Source organism: Ranitomeya imitator, chromosome 7, assembly GCF_032444005.1.
Source record: "Ranitomeya imitator isolate aRanImi1 chromosome 7, aRanImi1.pri, whole genome shotgun sequence".
NCBI lineage: Eukaryota > Metazoa > Chordata > Amphibia > Anura > Dendrobatidae > Ranitomeya > Ranitomeya imitator.
This window is the reverse complement of record NC_091288.1, coordinates 175,901,792-175,915,609: the sequence shown is the minus strand read 5'-3', so window position 1 is coordinate 175,915,609 and position 13,818 is coordinate 175,901,792. Positions and strand designations below refer to the sequence as shown.

The 13,818-nt window shown below is 43.8% G+C and overlaps 1 protein-coding gene across 3 annotated transcripts in view; it reads left to right on the top strand.

Annotated features, from left to right (window-relative positions):
• Positions 1–13,818, top strand: part of SNX29 (sorting nexin 29) — a 597,835-nt gene that overhangs the window by 476,708 nt on the left and 107,309 nt on the right. For all 3 annotated transcript variants that reach the window (XM_069734084.1, XM_069734083.1, XM_069734082.1), the window contains one exon: positions 11,658–11,797. In XM_069734084.1, the coding sequence (XP_069590185.1) occupies positions 11,658–11,797 (140 nt within the window). The remainder of the gene's footprint in view (positions 1–11,657; positions 11,798–13,818) is intronic.

The following is a 13,818-nucleotide window of genomic DNA, read 5'->3' as shown; positions in this document are numbered from 1 at the left end:
TGGTCAACATAGGAAAGACAAAGGAGCATTCCAAGGCCATCAGAGACAAGATCGTGGAGGGTCACAAGGCTGGCAAGGGGTACAAAACCCTTTCCAAGGAGTTGGGCCTACCTGTCTCCACTGTTGGGAGCATCATCCGGAAGTGGAAGGCTTATGGAACTACTGTTATCCTTCCACGGCCTGGACAGCCTTTGAAAGTTTCCTCCCGTGCCGAGGCCAGGCTTGTCCGAAGAGTCAAGGCTAACCCAAGGACAACAAGGAAGGAGCTCCGGGAAGATCTCATGGCAGTGGGGACATTGGTTTCAGTCAATACCATAAGTAACGTACTCCACCGCAATGGTCTCCATTCCAGACGAGCCCGTAAGGTACCTTTACTTTCAAAGCGTCATGTCAAGGCTCGTCTACAGTTTGCTCATGATCACTTGGAGGACTCTGAGACTGACTGGTTCAAGGTTCTCTGGTCTGATGAGACCAAGATCGAGATCTTTGGTGCCAATTGGAAACTGGATGGCACTGCATACGACCCCAAGAATACCATCCCTACAGTCAAGCATGGTGGTGGCAGCATCATGCTGTGGGGCTGTGTCTCAGCCAAGGGGCCTGGCCATCTGGACCGCATCCATGGGAAGATGGATAGCACGGCCTACCTGGAGATTTTGGCCAAGAACCTCCGCTCCTCCATCAAGGATCTTAAGATGGGTCGTCATTTCATCTTCCAACAAGACAACGACCCAAAGCACACAGCCAAGAAAACCAAGGCCTGGTTCAAGAGGCAAAAAATCAAGGTGTTGCAGTGGCCTAGTCAGTCTCCTGACCTTAACCCAATTGAAAACTTGTGGAAGGAGCTCAAGATTAAAGTCCACATGAGACACCCAAAGAACCTAGATAACTTGGAGAAGATCTGCATGGAGGAGTGGGCCAAGATAACTCCAGAAACCTGTGCCGGCCTGATCAGTTCTTATAAAAGACGATTATTAGCTGTAATTGCAAACAAAGGTTATTCCACAAAATATTAAACCTAGGGGTTGAATAATAATTGACCCACACTTTTATGTTTAAAATTTATAACAATTTAACTGAGCAACAAAACTTTTTGGTTTGTAAGATTTATGCATCTGTTAATAAATACTGCTCTTGTTTGAAGTTTGAAGGCTCTAACTTATTTGCATCTTATTAAACCTGCTAAATCTGCAGGGTGTTGAATACTACTTGTAGGCACTGTATATATTATCTATCTACCATCTATTTATTATCAATCTATCATCTATATATTACTATCTATTTATTTATTTATCTACCTATTTATTAACTATCTATTATATATCATCTATCTATTATCTATCTATCATTTATCTATCATCTATCTCATATTTATCCATTATCTATCAATCAATCATCTGTCTAATCTATCTATTTATTACCTATCTATCTATCTATCTATCTATCTTCTCGGCCTCTCGCAGCATACTAACTCACCAACTCATGAAGACGGAAACTCTCTTGACATGGTCTTCTCCTGGATTTGCTCAATGAACGATTTCACAAACTCCCCTCTCTCTATCAAGAACTGCCATCCCGCTCAGGTCACCCCAACTTTCCACACTTACAGAAACAAATAGGCCATTAACACCCAGAAACTTATGAAGAACTTGCTGTCCTCATTGACCCCTATCTCCATCTGATTCTGCACTGAAGCATTACAATGAAACCCTGCAAAGTGCCCTGGATGAAATTGCACCTTCTATATATAGAACAACTCGGCACAGACGGCGACAACCGTGGCACACGCTGCAAACACGTTTACTGCAGCAGTGCTCCAGGTGCGCCGAATGTCTGTGGAGAAAATCTAATCTACCTGAAGATTTCATTCATTATAAGTTCATGCTTAAAACATACAACTCTGCCCTTCACCTCTCCAAACATTTTAACACCCTCATCACCTCACTATCCATTAACCCTAAATGTCTCTTTGACACTTTTCATTCCCTCCTCAACCCAAGAGTGCAGGCCCCAACCACGGATCTGGACAATTACTTCAAAGAAAAAATTGACCACATCTGACAGGAAATTATCTCCCAATCCCTTCATACCATGCATCGTCCTCCCTCCCCCACTGCATTTAGTTCACTCTCTGACTTTGAACCAGCTACAGAAGAAGAAGTAATCAGGCTCCATGCATCTTCTCGCCCGACCACTTGCACCAGTGATCCCATTCCGTCAAATCTCCAGTCCCTTTCCAAGTGTCAGTATCTAGTCCTGGAATCTGTTTCTCTTGCCCTTAGACTTGCCCTCAGTTAACATGGATAATAATAATAATAATAATAATTTTTATTTATATAGCGCCAACATATTCCGCAGCGCTTTACAAATTATAGAGGGGACTTGTACATACAATAGACATTACAGCATAACAGAAATACAGTTCAAAACAGATACCAAGAGGAGTGAGGGCCCTGCTCGTAAGCTTACAAACTATGAGGAAAAGGGGAGACACGAGAGGTGGATGGTAACAATTGCTATAGTTATTCGGACCAGCCATAGTGTAAGGCTTGGGTGTTCATGTAAAGCTGCATGAACCAGTTAATTAATTTTTTTTTTTTTTAATATAGGCCACACAGGGATCGTTAGGTTAATGCATTGAGGCGGTAGGCCAGTCTGAACAAATGAGTTTTTAGGGCACGCTTAAAACTGTGGGGATTGGGGATTAATCGTATTATCCTAGGTAGTGCATTCCAAAGAATCGGCGCAGCACGTGTAAAGTCTTGGAGACGGGAGTGGGAGGTTCTGATTATTGAGGATGCTAACCTGAGGTCATCAGCGGAGCGGAGGGCACGGGTAGGGTGGTAGACTGAGACCAGAGAGGAGATGTAGGGTGGTGCTGAGCCATGGAGTGCTTTGTGGATGAGGGTAGTAGTTTTGTACTGGATTCTTGAGTGGATGGGTAACCAGTGTAATGACTGGCACAAGGTAGAGGCATCGGTGTAACGGTTGGTGAGGAATATGATCCTGGCAGCAGCATTCAGGACAGATTGGAGCGGGGAGAGTTTGGTAAGAGGGAGGCCGATTAGTAGAGAGTTACAATAGTCCAGACGAGAATGAATAAGTGAAACAGTAATAGTTTTTGCAGAGTCGAAAGTAAGAAAAGGGCGAATTCTAGAAATGTTTTTGAGATGCAGGTAAGAAGAGCGAGCCAGTGATCGGATGTGGGGGGTGAATGAAAGGTCAGAATCAAGGATGACCCCAAGGCAGCGGGCATGTTGCTTTGGAGTAATGGTGGAACCGCAAACGGAGATGGCAATGTCAGGCAAAGGTAGGTTAGTAGAGGGAGAAAACACGAGGAGTTCAGTTTTTGACAGGTTTAGTTTCAGATAGAGGGAGGACATGATGCTAGAGACAGCGGTAAGACAATCACTGGTGTTTTCTAATAAGGCAGGCGTGAGATCAGGAGAAGAAGTGTATAGTTGGGTGTCGTCAGCATAGAGATGGTACTGGAAGCCAAATCTACTGATTGTTTGTCCAATAGGGGCAGTATACAAAGAGAAGAGGAGGGGGCCTAGGACTGATCCTTGAGGAACCCCAACAGTAAGGGGAAGGTGAGAGGAGGAGGAACCAGCGAAACATACAGTGAAGGATCGGTCAGAGAGATAGGAGGAGAACCAGGAGAGAACGGTGTCCTTGAGGCCGATGGAGCGGAGCATAGTGAGGAGGAGCTGATGATCCACAGTATCAAATGCTGCAGAGAGATCCAAGAGGATTAGCATGGAGTAGTGACCATTAGATTTAGCTGTTAGTAGGTCATTAGAGACTTTAGTGAGGGCAGTTTCAGTAGAGTGTAAAGAGCGGAAACCAGATTGAAGAGGGTCGAGAAGAGAGTTATCTGAGAGATAGCGGGTAAGACGGGAGTGGACCAGGCGTTCGAGGAGTTTAGAGATGAAGGGAAGATTAGAGACAGGTCTATAATTAGCGGCACAGTTTTGGTCGAGGGATGGTTTTTTAAGTAATGGATGTATGATGGCATGCTTAAATGAGGAGGGAAAAATACCGGAAGTGAGGGAAAGGTTGAATATTTTAGTTAGGTGAGAGGTGACAGCCGGGGAAAGGGACTGGAGGAAATGTGACGGAATGGGGTCACTGGTGCAAGTGGTCGGGCGAGAAGATGCAAGGAGCCTGCTTACTTCTTCTTCTGTAACTGGTTCAAAGTCAGAGAGTGAACTAGATGCAGTGGGGGAGGGAGGACAGTGCATGGTATGAAGAGATTGGGAGATGATTTCCTGTCGAATATGGTCAATTTTTTCTTTGAAGTAATTGGCCAGATTGTCAGCACGGAGATCCGTGGTTGGGGCCTGCGCTCTTGGGTTGAGTAGGGACTGGAACGTGTCAAAGAGACGTTTAGGGTTATTGGACAGGGAGGTGATGAGGGTGTTGAAGTAGGTTTGTTTGGAGAGGTGAAGGGCAGAATTGTATGTCTTTAGCATGAACTTATAATGGATGAAATCTTCGGGTAGATTAGATTTTCTCCACAGACGTTCTGCGCACCTGGAGCACCGCTGCAGGAAACGTGTTTGCAGCGTGTGCCACGGTTGTTGCCGTCTGTGCCGAGTTGTTTTATGTATAGGAGGAGCAGCTTCATCCAGGGCACTTTGCAGGGTTTCATTGTAATGCTTCAGAGCAGAATCAGGACATGAGATGGAGGAGATTGGGGCCAATGAGGACTGCAAGTTCTTCATAAGTTCCTGGGTGTTAATGGCCTGTATGTTTCTATAAGTGTGGAAAGTGGGGGTGACCTGAGCGGGATGGCAGTTCTTGATAGAGAATGAAAGAAGGTGGTGGTCAGAGAGTGGGAGAGGGGAGTTTGTGAAATCATCCACTGAGCAAAGCCGGGAGAAGACCAAGTCAAGGGAGTTTCCATCTTCATGTGTTGGCGAGTTAGTATGCTGCGAGAGGCCGAAAGAGGAGGTTAGAGCCAAAAGGTGAGAAGCAGATGGGGAGAGGGGAGAGGCAAAAGGGATGTTGAAATCACCCATGATAAGGGTGGGGGTGTCACAGGAAAGAAAGTGTGGAAGCCAGGTGGCAAAATGATCCAGGAACTGATGAGAGGGGCCGGGAGGACGATACACCACCACCACTCGCATGGAGAAGGGGACGTAGAGTCTGACCACATGGACCTCAAAGGAAGGGAAGACAAGTGAGGGTACTTGGGGGATAACTTGGAAAGTACATTTTGGTGAAAGGAGCAGACCAACGCCTCCACCTGCTCTGTTGTCCGATCTTGGGGTATGAGAAAAGTGTAGTGCACCATATGAAAGAGCAGCAGCAGCGGTGGTGTCTGACTGCTGGATCCAGGTTTCAGTAAGAGCCAGGAGGTTAAGAGAATTAGAAAGGAAGAAGTCATGGATGAAGGAGAGTTTATTACACACAGAGCGAGAATTCCAAAGGGCACAATTCAAAGAGACAGAAGGCATGCAGGGAATATTAATAAGGTTAGAGGGGTTTCTGGGTGTAGAAATTGGGAGGTTTGACTGGCTATAACATGGGGGGCCGGGGTTTGGAGAGATGTCTCCAGCAACTAGGAGGAGGAGGATCGAAAGAGTGAGCAGATGGTTAAGTGATTTGTGAGAGCGTCTCTTGTGTTGGATGGTGGGACTGAATGGATCTGCGCTGTTAAGCAATGTGAACAGAGCATGAGTGCTATACATAGGAGAGGCAAGGACAGAGGGGCCGATATGGATGGAGTGTAGAGAGTTAATGCAAGGGCGGTGAATGTGAGTGAATGCAGCAGCCAGGATATAGAATATGCAAATAAATATGGTGAGTATTTGTGCTGTTTCAAGTGAATATGGAATAGATTTAGTTTTTCTTACATGTCTCCTGCCCTGTCTAACTGCCATGTTATAACTGCCGAGTACTTAGAAAAAAAAGTACTTTGAATAAAAATACACGAATACAAGTGCACGAATGCACCCCTGCATGAATGCTTCCCCAAGCTAAGTCTACATTTATAGAAGGCTAGCCCTTAGATCTTCCTTTTTTTTTTTTTTTTTTTGTGTTAAAGCTCGTTAGCAATCAATCAAACTCAGTTGAGACAACAGGACACAATAAATGTAGTGATCAGATAAACAAATGTCCAGGTCTACATGGATCATAGACCACTTTGAAACAGTTATGTGATCTCGCTGAGTAAGGACATGCAAAGTCAGATTAAATATCTATAAACACAAAAAATGCATAATAGGATGACTAACATATATAGATATATGCAGGATTCAATGCCGAAGATGGAATGACTCAGATACCATTCAAGCTGCTTGCTGTCAGGGACTGGAGCAATAGACATGCAGGATATTTCAGCTCAGAGAATGAATGATCTGTTTACCATTCAAGCTGCTTGCTGTCAGGGACTGGAGCAATAGACATGCAGGATATTTCAGCTCAGAGAATGAATGATCTGTTTACCATTCAAGCTGCTTGCTGTCAGGGACTGGAGCAATAGACATGCAGGATATTTCAGCTCAGAGAATGAATGATCTGTTTACCATTCAAGCTGCTTGCTGTCAGGGACTGGAGCAATAGACATGCAGGATATTTCAGCTCAGAGAATGAATGATCTGTTTACCATTCAAGCTGCTTGCTGTCAGGGACTGGAGCAATAGACATGCAGGATATTTCAGCTCAGAGAATGAATGATCTGTTTACCATTCAAGCTGCTTGCTGTCAGGGACTGGAGCAATAGACATGCAGGATATTTCAGCTCAGAGAATGAATGATCTGTTTACCATTCAAGCTGCTTGCTGTCAGGGACTGGAGCAATAGACATGCAGGATATTTCAGCTCAGAGAATGAATGATCTGTTTACCTGTATGAAGAGAGAAGAGATGCTTGATTATATTCTGCCATGTTATAACTGCCGAGTACTTAGAAAAAAAAGTACTTTGAATAAAAATACACGAATACAAGTGCACGAATGCACCCCTGCATGAATGCTTCCCCAAGCTAAGTCTGGATCTTGATGTTTTACGTCCGCCATCTTGCTTCCTGCCAAAGCTCTATATAAAGCCGGCACCTGTTCTGTTTTATTGCTTGTGTATTATGTTTTGGACCTTGTTTCTCCGCAAACTCAAGCCTGGACTTACAATCCCTGTTGGTCCTTTCCTAACGGCAGAGTCCTCTGCCAACCTGCACGTCTGGATCCCTGCCTACTGACCAAGGGATTGCTGAACATCTGATTTCAGAAACTTCTGCCTGACCACACCTGTGGTGAAGTAAGAACTCCAGCCAGCTTGTGTGTTCCTCTGCTCTGCAAGAGACTGTGTCAGTGCTGGACATTCTTGTGCACTCATTGCTCAGTGACTTTGCATGCTGTATCGCAGACTATCAGCTCTGCTGCTATCGTTTATTGGATTGACTAAAGATTTATCTGGACTTATATGCTATATTGCATTTAGATCACAAATACAATATTGCTTGTTTAAACCATTGTGTCTGCAGTCTCTTTGACCTAGCCACTGGTGTCCAGTTGTATCCACTAGTATCGTGACACTCCGGCTGTCACCTCTCACCTAACAAAAATATTCAACCTTTCTCTCTCTTCCGGTATTTTTCCCTCCTCTTTTAAGCATGCTATCATACATCCAATACTTAAAAAACCATCCCTCGATCAAAACTGTGCCGCTAATTATAGACCTGTCTTCAATCTTCCTTCATGCCTAAACTCCTCGAACGCCTGGTCCACTCCCGCCTTATCCGCTATCTCTCAGATAACTCTCTTCTCAATCCTCTTCAATCTGGTTTCCGCTCTTTACACTCTACTGAAACTGCCCTCACTACAGTCTCTAATGATCTACTAACAGCTAAATCTAATGGTCACTACTCCATGCTAATTCTCTTGGATCTCTCCGCAGCATTCGATACTGTGGATCATCAGCTCCTCCTCACTATGGTACACTCCATCGGCCTCAAGGACACCGTTCTCTCCTGGTTCTCCTCCTATCTCTCTGACCAATCCTTCACTGTATCTTTTGCTGGTTCCTCCTCCTCTCACCTTCCCCTTACTGTTGGGGTTCCTCAAGGATCAGTCCTAGGCCCCCTCCTCTTTTCTTTGTATACTGTCCCTATTGGACAAACAATCAGTAGATTTGGTTTCCAGTACCATCTCTATGCTGATGACACCCAATTATACACTTCTCCTGATATCACGTCTGCCTTTTTAGAAAACACCAGTGATTGTCTTACCGCTGTCTCTAACATCATGTCCTCCCTCTATCTGAAACTGAACCTGTCAAAAACTGAACTCCTCGTGTTCTCTCCCTCTACTAACCTACCTTTGCCTGACATCGCCATCTCCGTGTGTTGTTCCACCATTACTCCCAAGCAACATGCTCGCTGCCTTGGGGTCATACTTGATTCCGACCTTTCCTTCACCCCCCACATCCGATCACTGGCTCGCTCTTCTTATCTGCATCTCAAAAACATTTCTAGAATTTGCCCTTTTCTTTCGACACTGCAAAAACTCTTACTCTCATCTGGACTATTGTAACTCTCTACTAATCAGCCTCCCTCTTACCAAACTCTCCCCTCTCCAGTCTGTCCTGAATGCTACAGCCAGGGTCATATTCCTCACCAACCGTTACACCGATGCCTCTACCTTGTGCCAGTCATTACACTGGTTACCCATCCACTCCATAATCCAGTACAAAACTATTACCCTTATCCACAAAGCACTCCATGGCTCAGCACCACCCTACATCTCCTTCCTGGTCTAAGTCTACCACCCTACCCGTGCTCTCCGTTCTGCTAATGACCTGAGGTTAGCATCCTCAATAATCAGAACCTCCCACTCCCGTCTCCAAGACTTTTCACGTGCTTCGCCAATTCTTTGGAATGCACTACCCAGGTTAATATGATTAATCACCAATCCCCACAGTTTTAAGCATGCCCTAAAAACGCATTTGTTCAGATTGGCCTACCACCTCAACGCATTAACCTAACTATCCCTGTGTGGCCCATTAAAAAAAAAAAAAACTTAAACCATAATCGGGTTCCTCGCATCATGTTCTCATACACTTTATGCAGTTAATAGCCCTCTGTGTCTGTACTGTTACATACTTAGGCAGTTAACTGGTTCATGCAACTTTACATGAACTCCTGAGCCTTACACTATGGCTGGTCTGAACAACTAAAGCAATTGTTACCATCCACCTCTCGTGTCTCCCCTTTTCCTCATAGTTTTTAAGCTTGCGAGCAGGGCCCTCATTCCTCTTGGTATCTATTTTGAACTGTGATTTCTGTTATGCTGTAATGTCTATTGTCTGTACAAGTCCCCTCTATAATTTTTAAAGCGCTGCGGAATATGTTGGCGCTATATAAATAAAATTATTATTTCTTATAATCATCTATCATCTATTTATCTATCTATTTATTAGCTATCTATTTATTAGCTATCTATTTATATATATATCATCTATTTATTATCTATCTATTTATCTATCTATCATCTATTTTATATTATCTTCTATCTATCTCATCCGTGCCAAAGATAAAAGAAAAACAGACCGGCACTTCTTGACAAAATGAGTCAAATGTGAACATGTGCAAGCTCCACTGCATTACAAAGGTATGGGCTCTTGAAACTAAGGGCACCCAATATGCAAATTTCCATTTGAACCGTGGATTTTTCGCCCTTATATGAGGTTGAGTTGCCTTTCGAGAAAAGCATGAACTCGACCAAACAATAGTATAAAAGACTTATGTGCTATGAGAAAATAACAATAAAAACATCTAAAGAGAAAAACAGTACCTGGAATCCACACAGTGTAAAGAACAAGCAGAAAAGTGTTGGTGCAAGTTAAGAATCCCAGGGTATGGTCATATACTGTATGTACAGTTATGTCCAGAATTATTTGGACTGTGGCACAAGTTTTGGCTGTTGCTGTGAACCCACAACATGCAGTCAAAGGAGTTCTCAATGGAAGAGAAAACGCACTGGTGAGCTTAGAAACTCAAAAAGATCTGGACATCCACTGATGAAAACAGTGGTGGACAATCGCAGAATCCTTTCCATGGTGAAGAAAATCTTTCACAACATCCACTCAAGTAAAGAACACCTTCCAGGAAGTAGGTGTTTCAGTTTCTAAGTCTGGTATGGTGAGCTGGTTGTTAGTCAATGCCGGGGCTGCAGTTACAGGTGCCGTTCTCTATAAACTGAGCAGTAACTGAAACTGTCACCCCTATGACTGAAATAGCGAAGCTGCTGGGGGAATAAAGTTAATTTCCTCCCAGCAGCGGGGCTCTCAGTGCCGGCGCCACACTGTGTCCGAACACTTTTGACCTGCAGATTAACCCCATATCTGCAGGTGATAGCGTTATTTTACATGACTTCTTCCATTTATTGAAAGTATTGGGAGTTTTTCCAATGTCGGCAAAAACAGAAAACAGAAATTCAGCAGACCACAGCTGCGGAGAAGCATCTCAGGCCTGAACCTTTCCTTAATGTAGCACATTCTGATGGACTTGAACACATTTTGGCCAAGTTCTGTGGCTTGCAGGATGTGACGGAAGCAGATTATAATGCACTCATAGAAAGCATGTGATTATTTTTTTCATCCTAGCTTGATGCTCGGAGAGATCCGTTCCTGTAGGTGGCCAAGGCCACCGATTTATTGCTCCGTACATTGTTTGGGCTGGATTGCGAGGCTACGGTTTGTCCTACCAGCTGTCGTTGTATTGATCTAATGTCACTAATTAATTGATGACAACATAATTACTACACATAACAGTCAGCCAAATCCCCACCAAAGCAGGAGTTATTTTCCCTTTTCTCCAGACACCCACATAACATACATTTTCCTCCATTGTCCCACTGAGCTGTGTATTTTCCTCTGACCACTGACTCAATGATCTGTTTATTGTATTGTTGTTTTGCTTTTTATGGCTTTTTCAATATCGTTTTTACCGGGCATCGGCAAGTAGTAAATTTAACGACACTCCATCATTAGGACCTGTCTGGTATTGATCTTTCCAAATATACAGAGTGTTGGATGTATAAATCTCATCGGCCACACAATCTGTCTTGTAAAGTCACTGCCTGTGACGTAGCCGAGTGCACCAAAGACTCTACTGTAAATTTCCACATGTCTGACCAGAGCTTAGCAATTTACTTAAAAGTAATCATATTAAAAATGCAAACATTCACTGTTTCTCTTACTATTGTCATTTATACACTAGCATCTATTTATTTATATGGCCCCCATTATTTTCCACAGCACTTTACAGACCTACTCACTGTCGCCATTGGGGCTCACGATCTAAATTCCCCATCAATATGTCTCTGGAGCGTGGGAGTAGATATACTGATGAGCTCAGCATTCAGAGAACTGCTAGATCTGCAGCAGATAAAACTGTGATTTTATCAAAATTACAGCAAGCAACCCAGTAAGTGTCACATCACTGGAATCAGGGTCTTTGCCCCTGCTCTCAGATGGGGTAGCGAAAACCTGGCGACAGATTCCCTTTAATTTCTGGATGTGTGATACACACTTTGTAAACCCAGTGTTGTAAATTCTGTATGGTAATTGAATTCGGGCAGAGCTCATGTGTTATAGATCTCCTTTGCCTTTGTAGCAATTTTAACAATCCATATATATTTTTTTGTCTTTTTCCAGGATGCAAAGTTTGTAGAAGAACGGCGGAAGCAGCTCCAGATATACTTAAGAAATGTCATGAACAAAGTCATACAGACGGTGCCAGAGTTTGCTGCCAAACCTAATAAAGAAAGCTTAATACAGTTAATGCCCTTTTTTACGTAAGTTGCTTCTATATTTTAATTTATTCTTGCAGCGGTCATATGGGAAGTGAATGTAGATGACTTGTAAGGTGTTCTCACGCTCATGTACTAAGATGTCACATCAGTACAATCCCTGTTTTTTTCTGCTGCAGATCTAGGAATGCTCAGAATGCTGAGCCCTGTATAATCCCACCCACACCACTGATTGGCTGCTTTCTGTGTACACTGTACTTTCATAGAAGGCTGCTAATCTGTGGTGGGGCGTGGTTACACAGAGAGGGAGGACTAGGAGGCACGAGACCACTAGTCCTGTAGTGGTAATAGCCTGCTGATATAACACCGATTTTATTGTAAGAGCAACACACAGCTTAGTATGTGACATATTACTAAAATCAAGGTCTCAGCTCCTACATCATGCTGCTCTCGGATTACACAGCAAAACTTGCTGATAGATTCCTATTAACAGCAGACAGAGTGAAGGAACTGCACACCTAAAGGCACTTGGAGATGCTACAAATAGGATGTCTTATCAGTATTTCATATCCATTGGTTACACCAAGTACAGCATCACAAAACTTTTCGGGTGAAGACCCTTCATCACACGTATAGGCTATTTTCACTGCATATAGGTCAAGGGGGTCCAGGCTGCGGGGTGCCAGATATACCATATTTTTCGGACTTTAAGACGCACTTTTTCCCAAAAATTTTTTGGGGAAAATGGGGGTGCGTCTTGTAGGCCGGATGCACTTCCCAGGAGATACATCCCAGGCTGGTGCGCGCACTTTTGTAGATACTCGGTGGTGCGGGGACGCCGCCGACATTTTGTGAAAGGCCGGAGCCCCCACACTTCCATTGCTGTAATGAGTTGGGCTCCATGGCAATGGCCACCGGAGGCGGCGCACGCGCAGAATGAGATCTTGGGAGACGAGCATCAGCCTGGGATGGATGTGTGGGGGCTTTCACAAAATGGCGGAGCTCCCGCACCACCGGACCTGCTGCACCAGCCTGGGATGAGCCAGACCACCGAAACACCTCCTGTGAACCCGCTCCACCAGCACTCCCTATCACACCCTACCCCCCAGGTAAGCTGAATAATTCAGACTGTAAGACGGACCCTCTTTTGACCCCTTTTATTTTTTTCCCTGTTTTTCTTCAGAAAATTTGGGGTGAGTCTTATGGTCGGGTGCGTCTTATGGTCCGGTGCGTCTTATAGTCCGAAAAATACGGTATATCATTTAGTGAAAACAGGCCCCTGATATGGATTAATGAGATTATTTAAACATGTGGAACTTGATCTGATGATCTGAACCAATGGACATAACTTTTATTACATATTATATGTGGAAATTAGCCTGTCCTCCATTCTGATTTTTGCTATGTGACCCGGTAAATTAAATACATGGTATAATAGCATACACCATGTGATCACTGATGTTGTGTAGCTGTAAATACCTGTGTTTTTGGTCAAGGACAAATATGCACTAGTGCATTGCAAGCAGGGATTTTACAGAAAAGCCAAAGTAATACAGGTTCACATGCATGAACAGAAAATAGGTTACTAAATTAACTCAAATCATTACCCATGTGAGTAAAAATGACATGTTTCTTTAAGTGTCCTTTCAGCAAGTGAAAGATTTTTACATAGTAACATAGTAACATAGTTAGTAAGGCCGAAAAAAGACATTTGTCCATCCAGTTCAGCCTATATTCCATCATAATAAATCCCCAGATCTACGTCCTTCTACAGAACCTAATAATTGTATGATACAATATTGTTCTGCTCCAGGAAGACATCCAGGCCTCTCTTGAACCCCTCGACTGAGTTCGCCATCACCACCTCCTCATGCAAGCAATTCCAGATTCTCACTGCCCTAACAGTAAAGAATCCTCTTCTATGTTGGTGGAAAAACCTTCTCTCCTCCAGACGCAAAGAATGCCCCCTTGTGCCCGTCACCTTCCTTGGTATAAACAGATCCTCAGCGAGATATTTGTATTGTCCCCTTATATACTTATACATGGTTATTAGATCGCCCCTCAGT